Here is a 22060-nt window from a genome sequence, read left to right as displayed (position 1 = left end):
AGTTAGCCTACCGTATTATCGCAGAAGATACTCTAGCTATATCGCACACCCCAGCCTCGACTTTAACTGGAAAAACCAAATTATCCGCGGTTGTGCACGCACTTGTTTGCACATGAGCAAAGGTGTTTTTAGGAGTCTAAACCTGCTTTCCTGCAGTCTGTGTTCTTCTGACCTCTAACTATTTTTAGTAAGTAACGAACATGCTTCAGGAAATGTATCGGAGTAAAAGTATACATTTTAATTAGGAAATGTAGTGGTGTAAAAGTAAAAGTTGGCTTAAATAGATACTTAAGTATTGTAGCAAAGTACTTCGTTGCATTACACCACTGGTTCCGAGTATATACATCTATACATTTCTAAAAGAAAATATATATATTTTTAAAACTAGCCTACTTTTTGGACCATTTTCCATTTTGGTACAGCGTTGCCATGCAACTTTTCCCCAAATACAACCCACCGTCTGTTTTGATTTGTATGATTGAATCTATTTCATGTAATAGAAACTTAAAAAATTATTTCATGGTTAGAACATAATGCATACCATAGAGGGTTAAGGATCTCATTACAACCAACTTGCATATTTTTGCTCAGACTGGGCCTCTAATTAAGATGTGGTGTGATATTACAACATGAGAAGGAAAAACTATTTAAATTATTATTATTATTTCACATATCAGGCTATACAAAGTAAAATTTCAAATAGAGTTTATATGTAAACTTTTCAAAAAGGGACTTTTTTCACGAGTTATGATACATTTACTGAAAAATACAACTCATTCCTCAAACAACAGGAAACTAAAGCTTCCCTGAGGTTCACTTCTAAGTGAAGGAGTGTTTTGTCAGATAATCCTCGCACTATTATGTTAATGGTTTTGGTTTTAGTTTTGAGAAACGTCAGCTGTTTGCAGGAAATGGAATGTGTTTATACTGGAAGGAAGCCATGAAACCCCCCACCGTCACATCCTCTTACGTTTTGAGGCTTGTTGTGATTTTGGGGAAAACTGCTGAATGAATGACGCACAAGAGACTAATGTCATGTGACACCACCTGCGTGACGTCAGAGCTCGTTTGCAGCACAGGTGGGCAATTCTCGGAAAAACATAAACGACCAAAAATAAATGTTATCTAAATGAAAGAGCCTAAATTGGCAGTTTTGCAAACTATGATCATTTCTGTGGTAAAAGGTAAGTAAACTGATAATCTCTCAGTGTATAGCCTAGGCTACTTGGGTTTTTTATCTGGGAAGGAGTGCTCGATTATTGATAGCTAAAGCAAAACAGGTGCAACGGGTTTTTTAAGCTTTTAAGATCCTGTTTTATTAACCGTGCTTTGCATTAAGATGCCTATTGCTGTAAAATAATACATCCTTCAGGTAAAGAGTAGGCTTGGCTATTTCTGTGATTCTTTAATTAGTTTGTAATATTACTCTTTAATGATTCTCTCTCCTCATGGCAGAAGGGCGTTCACCATGTCTACACCTGACCGTGTTGGACTGACCCACTGTAAGTTTGTCCTGGTGTTTGCGGTCCTTCTGGATATTTTCGGTGTGTCTGCTCTTCTGATCGACGTCTTCGTCCCGCTTGAGATCTCTCGACTTTGGTGATCTGTTCGTGTATTCGGGAGCTGTGCTGGTGTGGATGTCTGTGGGTGGCTGGATCATGTGGTACAGTGGGAATATTGAGGGTTTGATATCAGGGAATGAGCTGACACACAAACGCAACGCCGTGGAGCGCCTCGCTCGCACTCTAGCCGCCACATCCGGAAACCCCACCGCGGCCACAGCACACCCTGACCCCTGGGCACGGCTGAGAGCGCACACGAGGCCAAAGTCTCAGTTGGAAAAGAAGTTAAATGGAACGATGAAGGCCGACAGATACAGTATGATTGTTACAATGTGGTGATTGTTACAAAAAAACTATGAAATTGCAGTTATGGTAGTGCATTGTACATTTTGAGTTTGTGTATGAAATTCTGTATTTCTTTTCGCAGCAAAACTTTTATCTGTTGTGCAAACGTGAGATTAATTTTCCATAATTTAAAATTGAACATGCAGCTTTGGTGCTTTATTTTACTAATACTGAATCACTTTCAGAACGAAACTCTACACAATTTATAATTAGAGTGAAAATGTATTTACAAAGTTGTACATTTTCCAGTTAACAAACCATTGTCACTTTCTCTCTCTCACTCATTAAATAGAGCCACACATTCAACCATTCAAAAAATACTGCAAAAAATAGCCATACAGAAGCCTCCTTTGATTTCACAACAAATAACTTAGACACCAATACAAATTAAATGAAAAATAAAACCTCACCATAAACGCCAACCCTAAAGAAAAATAACCGTTTTGTTCAGATTGAAGTATATGCACTATATATGTCAAGGTCACAGAATGTAGGTAGTGTCAGTCTTGTTCAGTTTCTTGTCGTTTTGATGTTACTTTTCTTTATGTGAGTTTCCAGTTGATCTAATGCACGACAAGCAACCAACAGACTATTTTTGAAAATACTTCATGTCATGACCAGCAGCATACCAGCTGCATCACTCTTCATGATTTGAAACAAAATAAAATACAAATATATGAATAATTCCTGGTCTAGCATTACAATCACAAACCGTCTTTGTTCCAGTAATAAAAGAAAAAAGACCACAATACAAGGCAGAATTTGAAAACACACACTAAGGCACACCCGAGAGTAGTCATGTTATGGGACTTAAAAAAAAAAAAAAAAAATACAAATGTCATTCAAAGTCAGTTCACCCCCCAAAAAAACAACCTAAAATGAAAGTGTAGAATTAAGATTTGTAGGTGCAAAATTACATTTCTTAGAGTAATGCTTTACTTTGATTTTAGCCTTTCCCTTTGGGAGCATTTATAGAAGGGGAACAGAAGAAAAGTAATGCATTATACTATGTAGTATTCTCAATCTTATCCTGATAGAGCTCAAAGACTGTTTGAGTGAACAGCTGAAGTACTTTCAGAGGGCGGGGCTTGGGACGGAGGGGTGGGGCTCTGCCAAATAATCATGTGACTTCGTTCTGATCTCTGTAGGACAGACTCACTGGCCCCATCACTTCCATCATCTCCTAAAGAGGAAGATAATAGTGAATTATATTCTTATCTTAAAAAAACCCAAAACATTCTCATTGGAAAAAATATATAAAAAAGTCACGGTATAATAACTGTGCCAAAAGTAAAGTCACACCAATTCGGAAGTTGATGTATCCTTCCCCGCCACTGAGAATGAGCTGAGAGGTAGTAGCAGCGCCATCTGGTGAATTGGAGGAACTACGGCAGCCTGCATTGATTAGAAAAAAAGATCAAAAAGAAACATAGTTAAAAATTCTTCCCAATACTGATCTTCCATTTACTGTTACTGAATGTAAACAATATTTGTTTCGAACCTGGAGCAGAAATGATAAATTTAACTGCTTGTCGATGGCCATGGTAACAGAGCTGAGCTGAAGCAAGACAGCTGTATGGTATAGAGCAGGACTCTGAACCTGCCAAAAAACAAAATGTAGATCAAAAAATGTAGAAGTTTCACAATTCAAAGCAATTTAAGAATAGTTTATTTTAGTTAGGGGGGAAAAAAACACTCACTGAGGATCAGTGGAACTGAGAAGATTGCCCCACTTCCTGTTCCCACCCACAACCGCCCACTGATCACAGACAAGGCTGTGATCTGAAGAGGAGAAAGAGACAGGAATGCAGAGCCTGTGAAATGGAGAGAACATCTGTCACTTTTATTCACTTTTAATGCATCCTCGCTGGATAAAGTATGCATTTCTTTGCAAAAAACAAAAAAACTCACGAATGCTTTTGAAAAGTAGACACCCATGCATGTAAAATTCCATAAATTACCCATATTAATAAATAAATAAAACTCAAATACCTAAAGCTTTAGTTACTACGGACGATAAGTCTACTTCCTGTAGAGGACGGCCAGTTGTCCAATCAAAAAGCCTAAGAATTGGATCCAAACGGCAGGCAGCCCAAACGCCACTACCTGCCGCGCGCAGAAAACGCACCTGCTGCTCACTTCGCTCAGACACTGTAAACGATTTCTAAATGGACAGAAAGAGAAACGTGAACGAGTGAGGGTTGTGAAGCACAAGATGAACAATCAATGACACCTTTTCCATCCGAGACCAACCTCTACTTTCCGAATTTTCACACTGATCATGTAAACTTTATTCCAGTAGCCCACCCAAAGACAGCCCTCCTTTGCTAGGCAGCAGCGAACGGGCTGCAAAGGTGGCGTGCCGAGCGAAAGCACCTCTTGAGACTGGAGATTCCATGTGCCTAGAAAAATTATAAGTAAAATTTATATCTTAAAAAACAAACCCAAAGCAGACTAAACCACAAACACACACCTGAATTGTGGGTGAAGAATGCCAGCGTCCCATTGGCCAACCCACTGATCACCTCGCCCTGAGAATACCTTTACATACAGGAGGAATTCCATCAGAAACCTCATTTGCATCACAGATGACATAAACTGACAGGGATTCAAAAGACACTTACGTCAGAGAGTGAACCCCCTCAGAAAGACAGACAGACTGCAAACAGCGGCGCCTGGAGCTGGAGGACGAATGAATCAGCACACTGCAAGAGGACAACATGAGCAGATGAAACCCATACAGCCAAAAACAAAAAGTGTGTACACATACATGCATATATACTGTATATACACAGTATTTAGAGGTATTTCTTTCTATATATTTAACCATGCATGAAATTTTAAGAATTAATGTTAAGGATAAAAACCTATAAATAAATAAGAATAACATGCCCTCACCCTCCATCCTGTGTTCCAATCCACACCGTTCCTGCAGTATCTCCTAACACAAGCATAATTGAAACACCATTCAGTAAAACACATACTCTTAGAAAATCCAACTGCAAGACCAATTAATATGATGAAAAAATGCCAAGAAAGAATAATAATGCAGCTAAATGTACTAAAGAAACATTTAACTATTAACTACAGACAGGGGTGTAAATATATAGAGTCATTTTATGTTTTACAATGAGTAAAGTGTAGAAAATGCCAAAGAAGTATCTTGCCAAGACACTTTTAATAAATTCTGAAATGCAATTTTCCTCAACTTGAGACAGAGGAGATTTCGCCATTCAAGTAACTGTAAACTTCGTAAACAACCTGTTTAATCAGTTATTTTCAGTGTCAAGACTTTGTCTTTAAGACGTAAATACATTTATTTATAATTAGAATTGAGAGGTCTCTCCATGAGGACCACTGACCCATGCTGTGGTCAGTTACATTTTACACAAATGGATTTTGTTAGATTTACATAAAAGTAAAATAATTTGATCGCTTTAACACAGTAAGACGAATGACCAAATATGTTTTTGATTTAAGTTACAATGACCTGGAAAATACAGCATGTACACTACTGTGAAAAAAGTCTGGGGTCAGTAAGATTTGTTAAAGAAATTAAATCTTTTATTCAAAAGGATGCATTTAATTGATCAGAATTGACAGTAAAGTCTTTTACATTGTCACACAAAAGTTTTATTTAAAATAAATGCTGTTTTTCTGAACTCCCTGCTCATTATTATCATATTAAGCAGCAAAAATATTAATAATTTCTGAAGGATCGTGTGACATTGAAGACTAGAGTAATGCCTGCTAAAATAAATACAGCCTTGCCATAATAAAATATAAAGCAAACAAAGTTTTTCAAAAATTGTAATGTGACAATATAACTGTATTTTTTAGCAAAAAATTGAATCCACAGTGAGCATAAGACACTTCTTTCAAATATATTTAAAAAATCTTACAAACCCCAAATTTTTGAATGGTAGTGGACTTTGAAATTACAAGGAGAAAAAGCAGTATTTTTCCACCCTGGAAACAGCACAATTTATTCAGTTTGAGTAATATTTAAGAAAAGCAGAAATGCCTAATGTTTAGATAACAGTACTGTTACTCAGATATCACCTCTGACGTCAGAAGTCTTACACAACCATCACTGATCCAGCTGTGAACACCTGGGTAAATTCTACAAAGCTGCAGAGCTCAGACTGACCAGTAGGGGGCACAGCACAGATGCATAATGCAGGGGACGTGGGTGGGAGGCTGAACTGATCCAGAATGGTATTGGAGCGAGCCGGGTCAATCACTGTGACATCACTGCTAGAAGCAGGTCCAGTGACGGCCCACACAGAACACTGAGGATGGGAGGCGGGGTGTCAAATGTTTACAACGATGAACGACACCATGCAACATGGTTATTAGATGAAGGTGCTGGTTAAATGCATTTTTGGACAAGAAAACAACCAGTTCTGTAATACAAGGTTCCCATATTGAAGGAAAACCTGAAAATATGAGGGAAATTCAAAACTGGGATTTCTAGTCCCGGAAAATTCTACAGTAAGTACAATTTTATTCTAGCCAATATTTAATTGGCTAGAAATAGCTTATTATGAGTGTAATGTGAATGAAGTTATTTTTAAAAACCAGTAATCAACCAGTAATGCATTGGTCAGAAGATGTGGAAACCCTGTACGTGTTAATTAGCTGTAAAATACCGTGAAGGTCTGTGGAACGGTACATACCGTCTGCTCTCCTGATATCTCTGGAGGAACTGCGACAGCACATGTGAGCTGTAAAAGATGAAACATTAACATGAATCAGAATAGATGCACAGCAGAGGAATGGAGATCACTTCCTCTTCGGGTTACGCATACGCACTTGGGAAATAAACAAAGTAAAACGTAAACTATGCTGACGTAAGACATTAAGCACCTACCGTATTGACCCCAATATAAGACGACCCCCCTTTTCAAGATGTACCTTTTGGAAAAAGGCTTTTTGAAAACCAAAATGTTTTTTGTTAAATTATTTTCATATTGCATATTTTTCCTATTAAATTTTTGTTTTGAAAGTATGGTAAATATTGATCAAATGTACCACCAATCACAGTTTTAAATATACACTTTTTGATAAACCATAAAAATAATAAAATATATAACAATTAGGCTATTCATCTCATAGTAGCCTAGCAAAGTGTCATTAACAGTAGAAGTGAAATCTTCAAATCTGCGTACGGTCTTCACTTACAGAGGAAGTTTGGTCCCATCAGGCTAACATGACGGTCACGACTCATGCCGCTATAATCTTTTCTTTTTGTTTTATTTTCACTCGCGATGTTCTAACATTACAACACACATACGTATATCTTGGCACACTTGTTTTATGCGTATTTGGCGCCACGTATTGTTGTGGGTGTATTATTGACATGCCAAAGTCTAGAGACCCTGAATATAAGTCGACCAGGTTTTTTCAGATGCATTTCCAAGAAAACAAACATTGTCTTATATTCGGGTCAATACGGTATTTGTGGGAAGTCGTGGCCTAATGGTTAGAGAGTCGGACTCGTAATCGAAAGGTTGCGAGTTCGAGTCCCCGGCTGGCAGAAATTGTAGGTGGGGGGAGTGAATGTCCAGCTCCGGGTGTGTGTTCACGGTGTGTGTGTGTGTGTGTGTGTGTGTGTGTGTGTGTGTGCACTTGGATGGGTTAAACGCAGAGCACCAATTTCGAGTATGGGTCACCATACTTGACAATACGTCACGACGACGACGACGTATTATAATATGTTCAAGTTGAAACACAGTTAGCATCACTCACAATATCCTAACCTGAATTAACCTTCTCTTCTTTTCTCATTGGGACACAGTGTAAGTTTATTAAGTGAAACTAAATCAAAAATCATTTTTGGTCACTGAAATAAAGCTAAAACAATGTCCTACTAATTATTAATATAGTATTGTAAGAATGCATTATATGTAATTGTTTATTTTATTTGATTAATATATATATATATATATATATATGTGTGTGTGTGTGTGTGTGTGTGTGTGTAAAAAATTTTTTACTATTAATAATTTAGTTAATGTATCTAATTGTTGTGTATATTTACCATCTGGAAATTTCAGTGTCATTTATCTGTAAGGATAGGCTGAAACTAATGCAATACAAGTCTAATAATAAAAAAAATTATAAAAAAAAAATATGAATATTTGCAGAAATACTTCAAATAACAATTTTTAAAAAATTAAAATTAGAAAATATGTTACTGAATTAACTGAAGTAAGGGATAGTTCACTCAAAAATGAAAATTCTGTCCTCATTCACTTATTTCTAGATAAGATATTTCCTCATTCACTTATTTCAGAGTTTCTTTCTTCTGCTGAACATAGAAGAATGTTGGTAACCAGACAGCTGATGGTCACCAATGACATCCATAATATGGAAACAAAATACTGTGGAAGTCAATGGCTACCGTCAATATCTTCTTTTGTGTTCAGCTTAATAAAAGAAACTCATACAGATTTGCAACAAGTCGAAGGTGCTTAAATGACCATTTTCATTTTTGTGTTAACTATCCCTTTAATGTTGAAATATTAAAATTAGTAAGACTAACACAAAATAAATAGATTAATAGAAATATTTACAACAAACAAAAATTTATGAAAATGAAACACAGACAGACATAAAACAAATAAAACAAAACAATTAAAATGAAAAATGAATAAAAAAAGCTGAATGACTGGTCAAGGACTCTCACCTTCGCTGTAGCATCTCTTTGGTCCAGCAGTCTCAGCTGGATGAGGACGGGCACATCTTTGGGCTCAGGAGGGAGTTCAGAGTCCTGTTCCACACAAACACACACACACTTTCAGAATCAACTGACAAATAGATTAATAATTACACTCAGCAGATTTCAGTTAAGCAGAATCAAATATCCAAATGTCATTGATATTTGTTATATTGTTTATAAGCACACTGGGACAATCTATGTTCCAGATGCCCTTTGGGGTATGGACAGCTCTATACCTGTTGCTATCGATAACAAAACATAGATGTGTTTTTACCTTTATGTTTGTAACGCCAAGAGGCATGCTCCAGCCATGGAGCTGTTTTTTACCCAGAGTACCCCACACATGAGTACGGATCTCCCTGTACAGCTCTCTTTTCCTTAACCTGGGAGATGGAGAACTTCTGCACAAGAAAAAAAAAAAATTCATTATTTGAACAAACTGTAATAAAGAAAAGCACAAGTAACTGAAGATGTGTGTATATATGTATGTATATATATAGTCTCTAATACACACTGTTGTTCAAAAGTTTGGCTCAGTAAATTACATTTATTAAGTGACAGAAAATACTTTTATAATGTTAAAAAAATTGAATATTCAAAGAAATGCTATTCCTTTAGACTTTCTATTCTTTAAAGAAACATCTATCTGTAAAAACATCTATCAAAATATAAATGTATCAAAGGTACAAGTAATAAAAATATTTGGCAGCAAATCTTTTTAACAGATCTTGTGACACTGAAGACTTAAGTAACGGCTGCTGAAAATTCAGCTTTGCCATCACAGGAATAAATTACATTTGAAAATATGTTAACATAAAACAGTTATTATTTTATAATATTATCGTTTTACTATATATTTGATCAAATAAATGCATCCTTGGTGACCACAAAAGATGTCTTTCAAAAACATTAACAGATCTTACCCTTTTTGAATCATAGTGTATATTTGAGTGAATGACATTTCTATTAATTGGTGTATAACATTTAAATAAATTTACATTAAAATACATAAAAAATGTGAATCACACATACAATGAATTGAATACACCTCTTCTGTGATAATGTTTTTCTGGGGCATAAAATCAAAAATGTATCACTGTAAAAAACTGTTTTTCTAAAGATTATTAATATCTGATGTCAATCGTGTAGAGAGAGACCTTCAGGGTCATATGGTGCAACCAACATGCAGAAAAAAAAAGCATAAATCAGGAAATGACAGTGTGTCAAGTTGAAAAAATATCAGGTTTTTAAGGAAACTTTTCTTATACATCAAATAAAGTTAAGAACCTTATAAAACTAGCATGAATACAAAAGAGTACATTTATAAGAACTTGGCACACATTCAAACTAGACTTTTTCATATCGTGAACGCAAAATGTCAATGACATCAACAAATCAGGTCTTAAGAGACCTGAAATCCCCATATCATGTAACACTACAATACAAAGGAAAATAACTATCATGACTATCAATTAGCAGGTATTTAAAACTACTAATGCAAGAGGACTCACTCTGTTTGGGGTGATTTTGTAGAGAGTTGCTGTGGAGACCCCACTGGTGTCTGTGCAAAAACTGATGTGGGAGAGATGGTTAAAGTAACAGCTGTGGCTGGAGCTAACTGACCCTTTGTCAAACCTAGAAAACGATTAAACCTGCAAGAAAAAAAAAAGAGGTTCACAGCAGGAAATACCATGCACCAACTCACTGTTAGAGACGGGTTGTACAGGTATATACAGTAACCTCACCTGCTCCAGACACTACCCTTCCCTTCCACAGGGGGGTGCTCTTCTTTTGTAACTCTAGAGAAGGACAGAATACAAAAATCAGTGTGTATACTACATTTTTACCTATTCTGTGTTTAAAAAAGTAGTCTTTGGATGTGCAGAAGTCACAATCCTAGGGTGCTGTGAGTATTTGCCACAATATGGTTGCTCAGGTGCTCGGAGTCATTTTAGCACATTGCTATGAGATTTCTCTGGGAAGTTATATACTGGCTTCAAATATACAGATAAGCCACATGATTTGTTGCATCATTAATACCAATAACACAACACTTACGATGAAGGTTAACAGATCAGTCAGTATAACGTTTCTGAACATTTCTGTTAAAGACAGATTTGCATCCTGGGAGAGGGAGTTTAACACACCTCTGAAGTTGAGCACGCCGCACAGCTTCCTGCAATTCGAACAGTCGCTCTTTGTACTGATTCTTCTCCATGACCACCCGGGCCATTTCAGAACGAGAGAAGCGACGGAGGGAGGTAGGTAGAGAGGCCTGGAGAGAGCAAGAGAGAATGAGGCAGGAATTAGTGACTGATTTCAGTGTTTCTAAGAAATAGAGGACAATAGAATTTACAGAAAAGTGATATCCATAAACATTTCTGAAATGCAACTGAAATCCATCATAGACTTACATCAGGGTCCTCTGACTGGATTGCCTCAAGCTCTTTTCGTAACCTGTTTTAAAATATAAAAAGCCATTTCATAAAAAACATATATAACAATACAAGCAAAACACAAACTGTTCCCTATTAATTTGAACCATTAAAAGTAATAAAACAGATGGAAATTACAATTCAAGAGCTTTGGTTCAGTAAGTTTGTTTTTGAGAAATCATTACTTTTATTCACCAAGGACACATTAAAATGATCAAATGTAACTGTAAAGATAGTTATAATGGTAAAAACGATTTGTAATTCTTTTGAAAAATGTATAATTTCCACAAAAATATTAATCATCATGAATGTTTTCAACATAAGACAAGATATGTTTCCTGAGCAGCAAATCAGCATATTAGAATGATTTCTGAAAGAACATGTGACACTGATGACTGCTATTACATCACAGGAATACATTCCATTTTAAAATGTATTCATTTCAGAATTTTTCAGTTTTTTTGAATGAATTTCAATGGTACTGTACATATTTTTCTTAATCTCAATCCTATGAAATTTTCTTTCTTTGTTCCTGAAAATACTAAGCAGTGTCATTTATATGAGTTTGACTTTAAACTGTCATTTCTAAAGTTATATAAAAGTGCTTAATTAAGCATTTATTAAACTGCTGAAACTGAAATAAATAAGTTGAGGTAAATTCCGGTAATCCACATTACCGCTTGATTTCATCCTCCATCTCTTTGGTTTTTCCTTCCAGTCGGCTGATGGTTTCACGGCAAGAATCAAGTTCCATATTCATGGCAGATCTCTCACTGGTCAGCTCCTCAACACGGGATATAAGGGCCTTACGAGCAGTATCCACCATTTCACTGAGACAGAGACAAAGACAGGGTTACACACATGAATAAATGTAATGGTTAACACATAAAATGGGTCATGATCAGAGCCTCAACTTTGACAATAAAACAGATTGATCAGAAAAACTGTATTGTATCTTACTGAGTGTGTTTCAGTTCCTCATATTGAGAAAGAATCTGCTCAAACTGGTCTGTGTTATCTGCAAACCAAACAAAAACACAAAGATTCAACCACACACATATTTAGACAGTGATGGATCTATATTAAATAAAGCATAATGTATAGTCAGTTGGCTATTAGCACTAAATAAACCCATTAAAATAAACAAAGGGTTTTGAAACTATCCTGAAATGGTTTATTTTACAAAAATAACCAGCTGACTGCACATTTTAATGCTTATTACAAGGCTGTACAAAACAATTAAATGAATGGACATGAAATTATTTTATTATATGAAAAGAAAGTGGCAATGGAGTGACAGTGTAGGAGAGCAACGGTCAAATTTACAGTTTAGTTGTCACTATACAAAAATATTTGAATGCTGCAACTGACCAATCAGAATCGAGTGTTCCAGAGAGCTGCATAATAAATGCATTTAGCATCAGAGCAAAGATTTGAAAAAAAGTTTCCTGACGTAATGTGATTTAAATGAAAACATTTTTGTTTGTGGTTAATAGGATTGCTGCTGTCCTCCCTGTTCTTTCTTTGCAATTCAAATTTCTTCTAAACAACATACATACATTCAAATTAAACACATGATCGTACCTCTGACACTGGCCCCCTGGTCAACGTTTTCTACATATTCCCTGCTGAGTTCAGATAACTCTGAAAACACAGAGTCCGTATTCCTCAACTCCCACTCCAAGCAATCAGAGCCACTGTCCATCTCTTCCTCCTCCTTCGTTGTTTCTCCATCTTTCACCTTCTGGTCTTCATCCACCTCTCTCTTATCCTCGTGGGCTTGTTTCATTTCATCAAACAAACTGGAGTTTAATTCAGAAGTTGCTGTCTTTGAAAAAACAGGGGAGCTGGAGAGAGCAAAAGAGAGAGAGAGAGAGAGGGAGAGTTGAATGAAAAGACAAGATAAAAAAAGATAACGTTTATGGGAAATAGATTAATTATTTGTATAAGAGAAATACAATCAAATATTATCAAATATAACTCAGATTGTATTTCTTCCATGAAGGAAAAATGACAATGAATTATCTAACATGACTTAAAAATAAACCAAACAACAGGATGTTACACATTAAGAGATACAAACTCTCACTCACTTCCTGGACTCAGTAAGAGAAAAAGTGGAAGATAAAAAAGAAAGAAAAGAAAGCTTTTGATATGTAGATGTCTTAAAACAGTATTAAAAAAAACGGTTTTCTATTATAATATACACTATATTGCCAGAAGCATTGGGTCACCCCCTTCTAATGAACAGGTTTGACTACTTTAGTAATTTCCATGAGTACAAAGCTTAATGTTTAAGCATATAATGATATTCCAGGAAATTGTGTGCTTCTAATTCTATAGCAAGTTTGGACAGGACTCTTTTCTATTCTAACATGACAATGCCTCTGTATGTAAGACACGGTTCAAAAAGACATGATTGATTCATTCAGTGTGGAAGAACTTGACTGGTCTGCAGAAAGCCAAGTCCTGATCCCAGCTGAACACCTCTGGTGTGACTTTAAATGCAGACCTTGAGCCAAAAACTCATCACCAAACACCAATGACTTGTACATAAGGGTACTGTCATTTTAGACACGTCCAAAACTGTGGAAATACAGTTTTTAAATACATGAACTACATTTCCATCTTTGTTGCCACAGTTTTGTTAGTGCCTTTTTCTGTTCTAAAGAAGGGGGTGTCCCAATACTTTTGCCCATATAGTATATGTACAAGTCATTGGTGTTTGGTGATGAGTTTTTGGCTCAAGGTCTGCATTTAAAGTCACACCAGAGGTGTTCAGCTGGGATCAGGACTTTGCTTTCTGCAGACCAGTCAAGTTCTTCCACACTGACTCAATCAATCATGTCTTTTTGAACCGTGCCTTATATACAGAGGCACTTTCATGTTAATAGAAAAGAGTCCTGTCCAAACTGTTGCTATAAAATTAGAAGCACACAATTCCCTAGAATATCATTATATGCTTAAACATGGAAATGACTAAAGTAGTCAAACCTGTTCATTAGAAGGTGGTGACCCAATCATTTTGGCAATATAGTGCATTTTAAAATGTAATTTTTCCTGTGATAGCAAAGCTGAATTTTATATACAGTATACCTATTCAACACTGTCAAAACTGCAACAGTCTAGGTCTAGGACAAAACAATGAGATGTTACGGCCCCTCTTTATAAATGTCTGTACCTTGTTTCAATAAAGCCCTTCAAATGAGCCAGCTCAGGGGTGGAGCTTATGATGTCACTGATGAATAACTGATCGTTATTATGGTTTACTTCAGCATCAGTCACTTTGCTGTTGTTGGCATCGGTCATTTCTGACGCAGTGGATTCAGGGGCACTGCCAGCTTTTGGATCATGCTGCAAAATAAAAAGGGCAAAAAAGATGCTGTTGTGAAAGTACAGATATTTATTGTTTTATAGTGGACATTAATGCAAAAATATGCAAAGTAATGTTCAGAGAAAGTGTAGTTTGCCTCCGCTGAATTACAAATGAATTAACCTCTTCATTGCTGGAGGTTTCTGTTTGACCGTGGATAGAAACAGCTTCTGAATGTTTGCTCTGCACATGATTCCTGCAAACAAAGAGAATTTCCTGCTGACGCATAACAACACTGTAATGTTTAACTTCTCAAATGCACAGGAACTTATAGTCTTTTTTGCAAATCATGCTAAGCAAGAAATGTGTACCACATTGTGGGATTCCATTACCTCTCAGCTCAACTCAAGAAAGGGGAAGCGTGTGTTACCTAAAAGTGGAGGATTCACTCTCCCACTCCTTTTTCTTTTCCAGCAGATCTCGGTGTGTCAGTACTAACTGGATTTTTAAAAAATGTTTTTTTAGAAATAGAAATTTAAAGTAACCAACATGCTAAAGCTAAACTAAAACAGATGCACAGACTTGAGAGATGACAGACCTTGTTATGTGTGTGTTTAATTGAGTTTAGCTCTCGTGTCAGATTTGCTTTCTGATCCTCCAAGGCCATCACTACAAAGAAAAGATTACAGCTATATATTTCAAATGTACATTTATATACATCATGCCAATGTTTTAACAGTCTGGACAGACAGAGAGAGAGGGAAGAAGGGTGAAAGGTTTTATTCAGAGACTCACATTGATCAGCTTGTTCTCTGGCTTTCTTCTCCAGTTCTCTTTCTCTCTTTTCTCTCTCCTTTTCTCTTGCACGCATTGCCCTCCGCTCTTGCTCAAACTGGTCATCCAACTCTAAATAGCGCTGATGGTATGTAGGCAAATTTTAAAAGTTTTTACATTGAAAAGGTGCAACTTTTTAATTTCCTTCTTAATTACAAAAGTTATGCACAAAGAAATACATAATAAATGTTTAAAAAATCATTAAAGTCAGTGTAAAGAGAATTCTGAGAATTGTTTCTAAACACATTACAAATGTTAGAAATGTATTGCTTAAACACATTACAAAGACTCTGAACTATGTAGTACTGAATTGTGGAGTTAAACCGTTAAGCAGTTTTTCACCAATTCTGTGTTCAGGATTTTTTTTGGGCGGGGCTAAACGGTGGCTCGATGATGCAATGGAGCCACCGAGCGTGGCCCCGCCCCTAACACTATAATAACTGCTGAGAGGTCAAGTTCTTAGTTTGTCTTTTTGAATGTCTGTGATGTTAGATATACAGATTCTAGGCAGGGACAGTTCTAGGGTGAATGGATACCTGGTTCTTAGCCCAGAGACATCAATATGTGGCAGAATACATACAATTTAAAAACATGGAGCGTTCACAATTCGCATCTAGAAACGCAAGCTTTACCGCTTTCTCTTCTTTCAAAGCACAACGGAGCTGTTTGCCATTGCTAAGCAACCATGAGCCGTGCTTGCCTTGACCGTATATCTATGGCCTTGACGACGAGGAGGTTTTCAACTCACTGCAGCGCTGAAGCGCGTCTACAATTAAATAACGAACTTGCACGCTCAAACATGTATGGCTGTATAAATCCAATTAAGCTACTAGAGGTAGTATCAATAGCATCCATTCAGGTTGTAGCGTATTTGACATTTGAGAGAGATGGCCGCTTTCCCGCGAGTGGGTGTGGTTTCAGCGCCGACAGCGGACACGCCCCCAGGTTTGAGAGCAGAGAGTCCTGTTTATTTTTCAAAGATTTTGATAACTTATTTTAGTTACTTGGCGGGTTTTTTTATCATTCAAATTTGGCTGGGTGGTTAATAACACATTTTTCTGTTGTGTGACAAACTCAGAACACATATTTTAATATCACTTTACACGGACTTTAAAGATATATTATTCTTGGTTGACTGTGAAATGTATATTTATTTAAAGCTGCAGTCTGTAACTTTTTTGGGTTAAAAATGATCCGAAATCAATATTTGAGCAAGTACATAACCAGCCAGTGTTCAAAACCATTGCCTTACTTTAGCCCGATTCACAACGGTTAGCTTATAATAATTTAATTTGAGTGGTACGGGTAGGTTTTCGCGGGAAATTCAAGCATGGCACTGCGTCATTACATCACGTCTGTAAATATAAAGAAGTTGTCCCGGCTAGTAGGCATGTGAGGATCCTGAAAGTGACAGATCGTTTATAGCCTTTTCTCTCAGCAGCTGGAATAATTAAATGTATCATGTTGTTAAAGCTGCAGTCCGTAAGTTTTGCCTCTTTGTCGCCATCTATGTTTGAAAACCTGGAATTGCAGTTACTTGCGGAATTATCTTGCTTGCATGGGGTTGTACCCTGGCACGGCTCCAGCACGGATGAATATAATGTTTTGAGGTGAATGTGTGGCAGTCAGTCACCACCTTGGTGTGGATATTTACTGTACTTCGCAATTACATTTTAGTCTACATCTTGGAATATATGACCCAAATAAGAATTTTCACCGTATATTGCCATCTGAACAAGTAAGTTACAAGTCAGTCATGTTTGTTCTGTCCAGCTGAGGAAAAAAGCATTACCATAAATCGCGCTACCAATGGTGATTTAATCTAAAAATCGGTTAGCTCATATCACATCAAACCGTGCAAATTATTATTATTGTTATACTTTATTCTCAAATTAACAACATCAGAATTGCGTGACTGAGTATAGCGTATTAGCATGTAGATTTCAATTTCTGTACAGTCTAATCTAATTGTCATACCATTTGATATTAAAAAATTATTTTAACCCAAAATGCAAACTATGCTCCCTTCAAACTGGTTTGCTTTAAAATACAAATCTTGTGTAAACTCAGGCTATCTGTAATCAGAAGCACATTTAAAACTGGAATATAATTTAATTTCATTCACATGTGTTTCATAAACACATAATACTTTCTGGATTACAATCCACCATCAAAATGATACATTATTCTAGCTGCTGAGAGAAAAGGCTATAAACGAGCTGCCACCTGCAGGATCCTCACACGCCTACTAGCGGGGACAACTTCTTTATATTTACAGACGTGATGTAATGACACAGTGCCATGCTCGAATTTCCCACAAAAACATACCCGTACCACTCAAATTAGAAAACATTATTATAAGCTAACCGTTGTGAATCGGGCTAAAGTAAGGCGATAGTTCTGAAAACTGGCTGGATATGTACTTGCTCAAATATTGATTTTGGATCATTTTTTACCAAAGAAAGTTACGGACTGCAGCTATAACATTAATAATTTGAGAATAAAGTATAATAATAATAATAATGTGCATGGTTTGATGTGTTATGAGCTAACCGATATTTAGATTAAATCATTGGTAGCACGATTTATGGTAATGCTTTTTTCCTCAGTAGGTCAGAACAAACGTGACAGACTTGATACTTGTTCAGATGGCAATATACGGTGAAAATTCTTATTTGGGTCATATAGTCCTAGACGTAGGCTAGAATCTGTGATTGCGAAGTACAGTAAACATCCAAACTGGTGCGGTGATTGACAGCCACACATTCATCTCAAAATATTAGATTCATCTACGCTGAAGCCGTGCCGACTCACAACTCCATGCAGGGAACACAATTCCGCAAAAAGCTGCAATTCCAGGTTTTCAAACAGAGATGGCGACAAAGAGGCAAAACCTATGGACTGCAGCTTTAATAATAATATATATTTTTTTTTATTATTATTATTGTTAAACTCAATTTAGTTAAATTAATAGGATTTGAATGAATTAATAATTACAAATTAATATTTTAATTAAAAATTAAATAATATAATGGATATTAAAAAACATACAAAATCTCAGGAGAATTCAATTAGAAATGTGACCAATTTGAACAGAACTTATACAGCTATCCATCCAGTCACAAATAGCTTTATTCTGTTTATGGAATATTAAGCTTCCCATAATATGATAATTCTTCAGGACAGGGACCATAAAGGGGCAACTAACTCTGCCTATGGGTGTCAATATAAAATCCAAAACTACAGTACTGTAAGCACCCGAGTTCACGTTTAAAGTTTAAATATTTTTGGAGGAAAAAAAAAAAAGCTTAAATTGTAAATTATTTTTTAAATAATTACATTTAAAAGGTTAAAAGGTCACAAAACACTCTTCAATTCCTCCTTCACACAGTTGTCTCTCACCTCTTGGTTCTCTCTCCTCAGGGTTTTCTCATTCTGATACCTCTCCAGCAGTTCTTCTCTCTCTCCTTTCTCTTTCTCTGCTTCCTCCTCTCTTTCTCTCAGCTGAGCCCTGCAGCTCGCCAGCCCTTCCAGAACCCAGACGAGGATGGGCAGCAGGGACTCCACCACACCAGCTCCATGAGTCTCCACCACCGACTACAAAGAAACAGTCTGAATTGTATTTATTTGCAGTGGTGTTCCCCCAACACATTTAATGCTCTTATCTTAGTGGGCAGCTGCACTCACAGGAAGAGCGATAGTTATAACTTGTGCTTATAAAGGGGAAAAAATACTACGGTTCACTTCCCTTACGAAAAGTCAGCAAAACATCTGGTCTCTGAACTTAACATTAGTGAAAAGTGGCAAATGATAAAAATGCCTCTAAAGGTCCTGTTTACACCGAGAACAATAATGTTTAGTTTATTATAAATGCATTTTACAGTTATGTCATCTGCAAACTTTAAATGCTCGAGCTCCTTAAAGTTGAGTGGATTCTGACTGTCAATGTTTTTATCGTTCATCAGTTGGAAAAAGTTCTGAAAGTGATTCCAAAAATCTGTCATTATCGCTATAGTTGTGGTGTGAATTTCCCTATTCTCACAGAATTAGTCATGATATTTATCATCCTTGGTGTGAACAGGCCTTAAAAGTTATTTTGATTGGTAGGTGAATAAATGCAGATACTCTTGATTGGTTACCTGCAGCTCCGAATACAGTTTCCCCGCCTCCTCGCTCACAATATCTGGATCCAGCTCCAGTTCTCCACTTCCACAAAAAGCACTTTCACCATAATCCATGTTTCACAGCTCTCCGTTCTCTGACTGGCTTATTTAATATCACTACAATTTGAATGTATCCCCAGTCTTGCTGTTGAACTTTACTATTCAACCCAAACCTCTTCCTTTTTATCACACTGTTTTCACTACCTTAAAATGGTTTCAGTGTGTACCAAAACAAGCATGAAAATAGTATGTCAGTGTGATAGTGACAGCGTGTGCATCTACTAAAACATCCCTATAAATATCTACCCGAGAAGCAGAACTATTCTCTTAAGCCACATGGTATTTCCAGTTAATTCCTCCGCTTCCATGCTTCTCGTTTTCTGTTTCAAATTCATTCTCAAAAACTAAACTGACTGAAGTCATTAGAGTTAGTCGGGACTGCTCATGTCTGGAGGTGCTTTGGTTTCCATTCTGGTGGGAAAAAGGGTAGTAACATGCGTTAGTACAAACCATTTTGAACAACTTCATTTATGCACTTTTATTACCCCATATTGGCAGCAAGACTAACTTACATGGACTATTCAAGTGAGACATAAAATGGGGAAACCAGTTAAGCAACCTAAAATATATCTATACAATATGTTCACATAAATCTTGTTCATCTTCATAGTCAACTACTTCAAAACATGTTAAGCTCAACTGGTTGTCTGGTTTCAAAATCATACACGTTTTAAAATCATATAACATGTTATTAAATTGTCTGTAGCTCACCCAAATATAATGCTTGTTCTTTATAGATATGTAAATACAGTTTATATATATATATATATATATATTCTTTGTCGAGTTCACCCTAAATAGTGAACAAGCTAGTGAATGAGTCATTTAAAGGACTTGATGCAAATTTGTGCACATACTGTACACACATGCATAACACACACACATTTATAGCCCCATAAAGGCCAACACGTCTCTCAGACTCAAAGAAACTTTACCGCGTTAATAGAAAGTACAGAAATAAACTTTATTATTCAACAGAAAGGCAAATAAACTTTAATATTTAACAGAAAGGCAAATCAACTTTGCGTGATGTCGGCAAACACCTTGAAGCTTGTGCCTGCACTGACACTTGGCCACCAGTAAACGATTATTTATTGTGATTATAGCATATTTATCAACTCACCTTTACATATTAGTGAGGCTCGGACACCGTGTCTATGAGTTCAAGCGGATGAAATTCAAGTCCTTCGCTTTAGACACGATATCTATTACTCTAAACCAGGTTAAAGAAGGAGGCGCGGTTAGAGCGTCAGCAGTTTGAGTGACGTTAGTCTGGAGCTATCAAAAAGAAGATCGCTGCATAAGAACCAATAATTATGCAGAAGGGGCGGGAGATGGGCGGGGTTTATTCGACAAGAAACAAAAACTTTCCTGAAAAATTGAACGTTGACACGTGATGGCTCAGACTTATCATGTGACTTCTAGGTAGATAAACACACCTGGCTAAATACTTCACATTCCAGTGTGTGTTTGAGAGATTTTAGAAAATCAAAGGTTGAACGGTTTTATCTTGACCGAGTTTACCACCGTTCATGTTTATTATGACCTGTGACGCTCCACACTCTCAGACACCCCCCCCCCCCCACCCCCGCTGCTGCTGCTGCTTGTGGAGAGGAAACCCAGAGAGATCTTCTGCTGCTGTTTGAGGAGAGGAAACCCAGAGAGATCTTCTGCTGCTGCTTGACAGAGGAGAGGAAACACAGAGAGATCTTCTGCTGCTGCTGCTTGTGGAGAGGAAACCCAGAGAGATCTTCTGCTGCTGTTTGAGGAGAGGAAACCCAGAGAGATCTTCTGCTGCTGCTTGACAGAGGAGAGGAAACACAGAGAGATCTTCTGCTGCTGCTGCTTGAGGAGAGGAAACCCAGAGAGATCTTCTGCTGCTGCTGTTTGAGGAGAGGAAACCCAGAGAGATCTTCTGCTGCTGCTGTTTGAGGAGAGGAAACCCAGAGAGATCTTCTGCTGCTGCTTGAGGAGAGGAAACCCAGAGAGATCTTCTGCTGCTGCTTGACAGAGGATAGGAAACCCAGAGAGATCTTCTGCTGCTGCTTGACAGAGGAGAGGAAACCCAGAGAGATCTTCTGCTGCTGCTTGACAGAGGAGAGGAAACCCAGAGAGATCTTCTGCTGCTGCTTGACAGAGGAGAGGAAACCCAGAGAAATCTTCTGCTGCTGCTGTTTGAGGAGAGGAAACCCATAGAGATCTTCTGCTGCTGCTGTTTGAGGAGAGGAAACCCAGAGAGATCTTCTGCTGCTGCTTGACAGAGGAGAGGAAACCCAGAGAGATCTTCTGCTGCTGCTGCTTGACAGAGGAGAGGAAACCCAGAGAGATCTTCTGCTGCTGCTTGACAGAGGAGAGGAAACACAGAGAGATCTTCTGCTGCTGCTGCTTGACAGAGGAGAGGAAACCCAGAGAGATCTTCTGCTGCTGCTTGACAGAGGAGAGGAAACCCAGAGAGATCTTCTGCTGCTGCTTGACAGAGGAGAGGAAACACAGAGAGATCTTCTGCTGCTGCTGCTTGACAGAGGAGAGGAAACCCAGAGAGATCTTCTGCTGCTGCTGCTTGACAGAGGAGAGGAAACCCAGAGAGATCTGCTGCTGCTGCTGCTTAACAGAGGAGAGGAAAC

General features: G+C 37.3%; 1 protein-coding gene and 1 long non-coding RNA gene across 3 annotated transcripts; one reads left to right on the top strand and one right to left on the bottom strand.

The window, feature by feature from the left end:
• Positions 1-1045: 1045 nt before the first annotated feature.
• Positions 1046-2743, top strand: LOC306886926. Its single transcript, XR_013785649.1, has 2 exons — positions 1046-1184; positions 1456-2743. It is a non-coding gene; the product is annotated as an uncharacterized lncRNA (long non-coding RNA).
• LOC306886910 (C-Jun-amino-terminal kinase-interacting protein 4-like) lies at positions 2042-20710 on the bottom strand. Of its 2 annotated transcripts, XM_079444275.1 has the most exons (28): positions 20560-20710; positions 19353-19847; positions 18616-18810; positions 15175-15295; positions 14978-15048; positions 14810-14877; positions 14563-14635; positions 14248-14420; positions 12651-12913; positions 12027-12084; positions 11744-11896; positions 11046-11088; positions 10779-10906; positions 10377-10430; positions 10143-10283; positions 8906-9032; positions 8599-8682; positions 6587-6634; positions 6058-6199; positions 4806-4848; positions 4532-4612; positions 4381-4448; positions 4161-4309; positions 3900-4071; positions 3608-3721; positions 3409-3507; positions 3210-3302; positions 2042-3090 (listed from the first exon to the last, which is right to left on the bottom strand). In XM_079444275.1, the coding sequence occupies exons 2-28, from the start codon at positions 19449-19451 to the stop codon at positions 2948-2950; spliced, it is 3003 nt and encodes a 1000-aa protein (XP_079300401.1). In that variant the 5' UTR covers positions 19452-19847; positions 20560-20710; the 3' UTR covers positions 2042-2947. The 2 variants fall into 2 exon arrangements, with proteins under 2 accessions (XP_079300401.1, XP_079300402.1); XM_079444276.1 differs by lacking the exons at positions 14810-14877; positions 14978-15048; positions 19353-19847; positions 20560-20710 and having other exon boundaries at positions 18616-18627.
• Between the last annotated feature and the right edge of the window lie 1350 nt (positions 20711-22060).

Source organism: Barbus barbus (assembly GCF_936440315.1).
Source record: "Barbus barbus genome assembly, chromosome: 21".
NCBI classification, from domain to species: domain Eukaryota; kingdom Metazoa; phylum Chordata; class Actinopteri; order Cypriniformes; family Cyprinidae; genus Barbus; species Barbus barbus.
The sequence above is the reverse complement of the archived record's forward strand: the minus strand, read 5'-3'. Positions and strand labels throughout refer to the sequence as shown.